The sequence below is a fragment of the Sardina pilchardus genome, chromosome 7, assembly GCF_963854185.1.
Source record: "Sardina pilchardus chromosome 7, fSarPil1.1, whole genome shotgun sequence".
Lineage (NCBI taxonomy): Eukaryota > Metazoa > Chordata > Actinopteri > Clupeiformes > Clupeidae > Sardina > Sardina pilchardus.
The window spans coordinates 5,055,820-5,064,268 of record NC_085000.1 but is presented as its reverse complement, the minus strand read 5'-3'; the positions used below and the strand labels follow the sequence as shown (position 1 = coordinate 5,064,268).

General features: G+C 40.9%; 1 protein-coding gene across 1 annotated transcript; it reads right to left on the bottom strand.

The window, feature by feature from the left end:
- Positions 1 to 5,296: 5,296 nt before the first annotated feature.
- On the bottom strand, positions 5,297 to 7,499 carry LOC134088178 (hemagglutinin/amebocyte aggregation factor-like). Its single transcript, XM_062542096.1, has 6 exons — positions 7,378 to 7,499; positions 7,008 to 7,106; positions 6,704 to 6,809; positions 6,427 to 6,615; positions 6,073 to 6,228; positions 5,297 to 5,831 (listed from the first exon to the last, which is right to left on the bottom strand). Exons 1-6 carry the CDS (start codon positions 7,460 to 7,462, stop codon positions 5,777 to 5,779), a joined length of 690 nt encoding a protein of 229 aa, XP_062398080.1. The 5' UTR covers positions 7,463 to 7,499; the 3' UTR covers positions 5,297 to 5,776.
- Between the last annotated feature and the right edge of the window lie 950 nt (positions 7,500 to 8,449).

Genomic DNA, 8,449 nt, shown 5'->3' with positions numbered 1-8,449 from the left:
CCTTTCCCCAAACTGACTTTGGTTATTTAAACTGGACCCTACTCCTTCTGTGATTAAGAATGCTCTGCATCTCCTCATCAGTGTAGGGAATGCTGCATATAAACTGCAGGGTCATAGCTAGGGTTGCCAACTATGTGAAAATAACATAAGGAACATTCAATGTGAAATGGAGCGCGGGGCGTGGAGCTTAGCTTCTTTGCCTGGTTATGGCAGACTTTGGGGTCTTTGGGGTCATAGGGCCCACCTACACGTACCTATACCCCACCCCCCATCAAATCATCATTATGATGATCATTACAATGATTATTATGCTATATAGTTAGACATGCACTTTCACTTCAAAGCAGTCAGTGTTTGAAGTGCCAAAATTGCATGTTAGCATGTCATATGCACATCAGAGGCCTGCTTTACTAATGTAAGATATACGTACAATAGTGCATTGCTTTTGCATGGTTGCATGGGAGAATGGAGAAAAAATGGATATGGTTTATAATGAAATTTCATTTGAATGCCTGAATGTAAGGATTCAGGAAACACAATAGCAAATTGTGTCTATGGTAAACGGCCGTGCAGACAGGCGAAATCTGGAGATCTTTAAATGAAAGACTAGATCTGACCATGATCAAATTTGACTAAACGATACTCAATCCTTGAATTTCCACTTGGGGATCAATAAAGTATCTTTCTATGCTAAAGAATGTATTGTAGGCCTACAGTCTCTGCTCTGTTTTTATGGGAGTTGCGAGAATCCACGTTGTTCTATTAAATGTCGTTAAATAATTATAGCCTTCCAACAGGTTGACGCGGAGCTTTGCCACCAACGTAGTTTCAGTTTCTGTCACGCAAACGCGTACACGCATGCATTCAATGAACGTTCATACTTAATTGTATGGCTTAATCACATCAATTTAGCAAGCTTCTTTTTCTGTCGGTCCGCGGTTGTTTGCGCAACAAATTATCAGGTGAAGCACCGGACGTAATTTCACTCTATGCCTCGCTGACCAGCAGTCTCCACGTTGCGCGGCCCATAGTTTGAGAAACGCTGCACAAGTGTCGTTAGGGTGTATAGCCTGTTCAGGTTTTTTTTGTGTGTGTTTTTCATTGTAACGTGCGTGCATTGAGCCGTTTCTTAAAATACAGAACAAAGAGCGTTCCGTATCAGTTCAATACGGAAGAAGACTTAACGTGTCAACACTTATAAAACGAAACTTGAAGAAAAAAATACCGAGGACATGACCTCGGTGTCCTCAATGGTAGTTACGGCCATGACGGCAGGGCCTTCATTAGCTCTCGTGGCAGATGACAGTGATGGTTGTGGCGACATTGAACAGGGACATGCAGTAAAACTTGCGGTAAGACAAGTGCACCTGTAACACCTGTAATAAGTAGGCTAAAGCAACCCAACCCCTGGGTAATGAAACGTTTATGACATGTTTTACTTAATGTTACTATTGTTGAGATTTTATCCCCAGAAGAGCGTTAGTGAGAGAGATGCAGCAGGAGAGAGGAATGTGTCAGTGAGGGAGAGGAGAGTATCTGCGAAAGAAAGGAGAGAGTCAACTCATTGCATGGCTTAGGTACATGGTTTTAAAGAGTTACACAGTTGTATACGCATTCAAGAGACCGAAATAAAATTTTTGCGTTACAGCGAATGAGGTGGGCCAGTCTGGTCCAAAATGCCAGGGCCGATTTTTTGTCCCAGTCCGCCCCTGGGTAGCAATAACACACATACCCACCAAATGTGGTTCATTTTCGTGAATGTATCAACCACAACAGACAATATGCTATTCATGGGTTTCATCAGGTCCCTTTGCACAGGTGTATTAATCAAGCACCATGCAGTCTGCATTGATAATCAATGTGCTTGATTTAATACACCTGTGGAAAGGGACCTGATGAAACCCATGAATAGAGTCCCTAAGCCACACCCTAGGCCAGAGCTCTGTTTCTGACTAGGGGTTACAGTATATCATGATGATGTTGGGTTAGCAAACAAATTTCAATGACTAGTTATACTCTTCCTACTCATTTTTGCTAGCCTAGAAATCTAGACGCACCCTAGCGGCCAAAAATATTTTTGCCTAGCGGGATGGTCTAGGGTCGCACCATTGAGGACAAGCCTGCGCTAGGCTCGAGTTCAGCCTAGACAATCAGAACGCTCTATCTGTGTACGGAGTCCTTGAGCCCACCTTAGCTCACCCTCGGCTTCCGATAAGACGCCAGGGGGCTGGACCATGCGTCCTCGTTCAACGAGTTGGGTTTGAGACCGTATCGCACAACCATAGAGAAAAACAAAAGATGGATGAGGCTAACGAAGCGCGCTCGTTTGAATCGGCGCTTGGGCTTTTCTTTGAAGTTTGAGCAGAAAGAAGCACTCAAGTCATTCGTTTTAAAGAAGGATGTATTTGCCATTTTGCAGAGCGGCTACGATTGGTCACGAATGCTGGCCTATTACGTGCAGAGGCAGTTTGAAAGACGACTGTTCATCCCACCCACAGGCTTCAACTCTGTGAATGGTCCGACCCCAGACTATACATTTCTGTGTAGTTTGGCTTGCCAGGCTTTTGCCCCATTGCTGCGGATTTGCCAAAAATTGTATTGAAAAAACAACTTCTGATCACAATCAAACTGTCATAAATGGACTCAGCATCCTCAATAACCCCTAAATCGACACCAAGATTGTGAAATGTGATGTGTATCCTGGCCAAGGTGACAAAGCGCCCCCCAGAGGGGGGGAAAACGGGGTCTGAAAATTTGCACCCCGCCATTTTTCAACAGTAGGACTGCAAATAAATCAAATAAAACAAAACAAAACAAAAAAAGAAATGAGCAAATTCTACGAGACCATTAGGGACTGTTTACAATGTTAAAACAATGTTGTACAATGTTGAAACGGTCAGCAAATGTCATAAGGCACACATTCACACTGTCACACACACACACGGGTACACACGCAGCGCTGATCTCTAGGCTACATCGTAGGCTACATCGATGCTTCGGAATCATACAGATCAACAAGGGAGAAACATGCTGTTTTATGTGGTTTAGAATAATATGAGAGTGGGCCTTTTTCTACCGGGTTTGGCTACATAAAAATAATAACGATTGCTTGAACTCACAAACCGGTATGCCTGGTGACTTGTGTGATCGTCATCTTGCAAAAGTTCTGCCTAGGCTATTGGATTCTCCAGGGCAGCGAACAACCTGCTTTAATTTTTTAAGTCGAAAAGGCACCGATTTGGTGGAATGAACCGCAATTCTGCAGTGATCAAGACCAGAAGTTAACGTAACCACGCACGCACAGTGATATAGTCTTTTGATTTTTGAAAAGCCTTCCAGTCGGAGCAAAAGAAAATAGCCTAGGCCTACTCTTCACTTTAAATTTTAATTAACATAATGTGGCCTGTCAACTCAATTTACCAATGTAGTATTTCAGCCCCATCTCAAAACAAGTTGCTATTTTGTAGCCTAAAGGTTGCCAAAATCACCTTGTTTCATATAGGCCTATGTTTTCATATTCTGAAATTATATATGTCTTGATGTCAGCTGACTGTTGAACGCGTTTTGGGTAGGAGTGACTGGTATTGCCCTTACTGTAGTTTAAATGGATGCGCGGGGAGAGGGCTTGCCCCCCGTTTGTTACCCGTGTGAAGCCGGCTGGCGAATGAAGTTACGTGCGTTAGAGGCCTTGCATGCTGAATCTACTGTGACCCTTTCCCCTGTGGATTACCCTTTTCTATTCATTGGATTACAGCAAGTACAGTAGGCCTATACCTTTTTTGTAACGTGCGCGTATGTGAGATTCCTTTTCACATACGTGTCGGAGCGGCATCTCAACAGACTGTAAGCTAAACATCTTTATTCTTTTCCAGGAGATCCCACTTTTATTTTTGGACTGCTTGATGTTGGGGCTTTTGCGCACTGAACTTTGGGGGGTGTTTGTGTGATTTGCGAAGCTGTGCGTTGTTAAACAAGTGTCGTGCATTCACCGCATCGTTGGCGCACCGCGTCGGTTGCGTGCTAGGCTGCCGCTATTTCATTCATTCTTTATTACACAATACAGTGTGACATATAACTTATTTGTCTACATTTATCTACAGTATAACTACACTGTTATGTCAGGGCAGGCCCTCAGTCAGTATAGATGAAGTTAACTGATGCGTCCTTTATTCGGTTGCTTGTTAGATCCGCCCATGACCTTCTGCGTCCTGGCAGACTTTTTGGACTCGCTCACTCTTATCAAAGAGACGTGAATCATGTTTTGGCCTACAAACCTTTTGAAATATCGAAAACGGATCATTGATCAGGGAAAGAAATATCATGGATCAGGAAAAAATATTTTTCCTCGGCCCTCCCCGCAGGGCAAAAAAATTATCCTAGGCCCTCCCCTAAGGCTAAATAATTTCTCTTAGGCCCTCCCCCCCCTGACGACCGCCCCAACCAAGTAAATATCGTACAGTCCCTTATTTCATGACAATTCGCACCCCACTAATAGGTTAAATTATCTTGATTATTCCTTCCATAGCTTCCAAGTGGGGCCGGTGGAGGGCTATTGGCTTGGCTATCAGGGTTCTACACGGTTCTACACAGTGTGGTGTTGAATACTTGCAGTGTGTGTGTGTGTGTTCAATCTTTTCTTTGTCTTCCTTACTTTGCAGTCGTGACATTTGCAGTGTTGAGGTATGCAGTGACATACACAGGAGGTGGTGAGTTTCTGGCATTAGGGCTCCCTTTAAAGCCAGCCAATCCCTTCTTAGATCCCTCTGAGAACCCAAGGCCTCGATTTCCATTGCATATTTCGTATTTTAATGGTATAATGTGTATCCAAATTGAATCTTTATAATGAAGCTATTTGCAATTAATGTTTTTCTCTTTCAGTTCTATAACTGTTAAATTCCTTGATTTGATTATTTTGTGCACTTGTATCCATGTTTCTGTTGTCCTTGTTTTTGAGGTAATCAACACTACCAACCTGTGTGTTTTTGGTTAATGTCTCATGGCGTAGTCGGAACAATAAAAAGAGCTCTATATAACGTCAGGTCACACATGCAGTTGATCTCGAGTCAAACTATGTGCACATGGTCAGACTATTGTATCAGGAAAAAAGGCAGCACTGTGCATAAATACCATTTATTCCATAAGACTATTGTATCACCTTCAAAGCATTTTATTCATTCATATGGTTGTAAATATAACTTGCTGCAAAAGGAGATAAAAGTTCTTTGACTTAAGTCCTGACAGAAATAAACTGAAATGTCAAAAAGAGACAGAGAGAATAATGCCATGTTATGCTTAAGCCAGTTTATTTTATACAAATACCCAGATACAAGTTAAACAGATAGTAGGCCTACAGAACTTACTCTTACACTGTGAGGCTTTTCTTTGCTATTGCTATAAACGCTATTGCTATGAACACATTTTCAAACAATGTCAATGATTATTAGATATGGATGTTTTTGGTTGTGCTCTTTATTTTTTAAGTTTCCTATTCCAAAAAATATACGAGATTGTAAAATGAGAGATCAATTTTGTTCAGTTCCTATTGAAACCACTGAAACCCTGATAAACTACTGAAATGTGCAACTCAGGGGTGAATGGATGTAGCCTATTATAATTTTGTTTAGATGATCAGTTTAGTCGAGCACTGAATCTCCATAGTAACTAGCAATAGGTCAAGTCTTTCTAACAATCAGAAATAATCCAAAAAAGAAACCGTGCATATCTCAAGAAAATGTTAGTATGTGAAAGAATTGAACTGGGAATGCCACCAACTTCTTCAGGTACAGTAACGTAATACCATGTTGCAGACATAGAATTTGAAGCGACGATCCCTATGAAGAAGAAGAAAGCAAAACAATATGACCTTTTACTCAGTTTTCATCAATTAATTCTATGCAGATAATACTCTAGTACAGTAGAGAAATCAACAAGCAGCCATTGTGACGTCTTTCAATTACATAAAATACGCTCATTTAATCTTCAGTCAGTAATTAACAACATTAACAGTTGGTTTTGAAAGTCTTAATAGAACTGAGAATTGCACCCAAGGAAAGGAAATAAGAAAGCTCTTACTCATGATGGTCGTCGTGGTAGGAGGAGACACCAGCAAGGTAGTAGCCGTGACTGGGCTGCCAGTCAATGTACTTATCAAAGGAGTTCACATACCCGGTCCAGTAGCAACCTTTTAATTTTTGGTAGAATTGGGATTTGCAGCATTTGAAAGCAAATCTAAACAAAGACAGAATTTTTAAAGTTCTACTACAACAAAATTGATTTAGATATGAAAATGTGAGTGTTTGTGCCCAAGATTATTTGAGCTACCAAAATACAACTAGAAATTACTATAATAATAATAAGAAGAAGCCTAGGAAGAACAGTAGGCCTACAGTGCATTTTCATGCACTGTAATAAATCCCAGGGCATTACCGGCGGTCCTCGTGGTGGTTGTCGTGGTAACTGCTAATGCCTGCTATGACACCGTCATTGGGACATATATGGGCAAACGATTGATCAAAGTTGTTCACCCAATAGCCCCCACTGCATATTGGGTTGTACTGGAATGTTTTTTTGCAGTTGAAAGCAAATTGTCTGTCTTCATGGCGGTTGTGGTGGCGACTGCAAACGATATTGAAAGGGCATTTAAACGCTGAAATGGTAATCAGAAAGCTAAAGCAATACTGAAGTACAATAGAGCACAGTATACCTTCTAATCCGTGATATGCTTTCGTGGCTTGGGCATTTGAAGTGGAAACTACCATCATAGTTATTTTCATATCTTTTGACTCTCTTGTTCCCACCATTGGATTCATCTGAAGTGATAGAAAGGTAATTTCAGCTCTTCTACTCTATAGAGATCGTATACGTATTTGATGCTTTGTTTGACCTTTGTAGGGCCTCAGTTATGACAACATACCATATTGCATAGGATGTGCTGTGAAAAAGGAAGAAGTTCCCATCAATTGAAAAATGATAGACGTGTGTAATTACTGAATACATTATTTTCTAACCATATTCAGGTCCGCTGGCCAGTTCATCAATAGTCTGATTCTTCTCCACGTCCACCTTTTCATCTGGGCAGGAGGCCAGTGCCTTGGCAGAGGTGGTCACTGAAGGACATACAAGACAGATACATCAACAAATATCACAGCTTCACGAGAGACTCAAATCATTCTGATTCAATAAAATACTCATCTCTCATGAAATTAAGAAGATATATTAAATGTGACGAAATTGCCAATTTATAGGCATAAAAAATTACATTAAAACCTAGAATTGTTTAAAAACATGCACAAATCTATACAGTGTGTAGTTAGTGCTGACGGAATAAAATATTCCTGTGATAGAGATCCAAAGCAACATTTTGCAAAGAGTGATTACCTGCCATGCCCATAAGCAGCACACAGGAAAAGACCATGAGGATCTTCATGACGATGCAGGTGCAGTCTACAGGCACCCTTACCATGCAGGAGGTGGATTCACGGGTGATACAGATTGTTGTCGCCCAAGTCAACTGATACTCTTTATACCCATCTTAGCACTTTATACCCATCTGAGCACAAATCCCCACCCCCCAACAAAAATTCTGTTACAGCAGTGGCGTGTTGCCAAAAATATGGGAGGAGTTGCCAAATGATTGTTTGTCTGCATGCATAGGGAGAAAACTGGGATATTCAGGTACGACATGGATATCTATATGTGTTAATTAAATATTGTTGTTGGAAGAAGTGAACTACAGTAGAATCACAGTTAAAATATTAAAATGTTGGGACTTACCAGATTCTGACCCGACTCCCTCTGCACTATTGCTGTAGATTAGTGTCCTGATTTCTGAACAGTTGGCATTTTCAGGTTAGTAATAGAGGAATGACTTCTTTCCCCAGACATCACATTTTATTCAAGATGTATCTATTTTGAAAGTGGTTTATAGATTAGGAATGAAAACAGTGACATTCAGGGATTTCTAAATCTGAATAACTGAAACAACTAAATACCATGATGGAAGAAGAATATGAACGTATATTTGGCACTAAAACAAAATCCTACAAACAAAACACAGAAGTTACGACTCGTATAAGTACAAAAATCCCATGCCACACATCACAAATAAAAAACATCCTACTCACATTTTTGCTACTCACCTCAGTGCATTTGGTGCAGAACACATTTGCACACCTGTATTTAAAAATGTGAGAGCATGAACAAAATGTGTAAACATTTATGTGAATTAATGCAACAAGATTTGCACATCTGTAGAATATTTTCTTCCTAATGCATTTAGGCTACTTAATATTCTGGGTCTGTGATCTTCTTGCATGCACATGGCACAAGTCAATAACTACAACAGGTGACCCAACCTGTGCACTCTGCCCAACTCCAGCCACTCTCAAACACATCTCCATTGTAAGACTAGCCTCACACAAGGCTGCTAGTCCTGAAGGTATAACGGCCC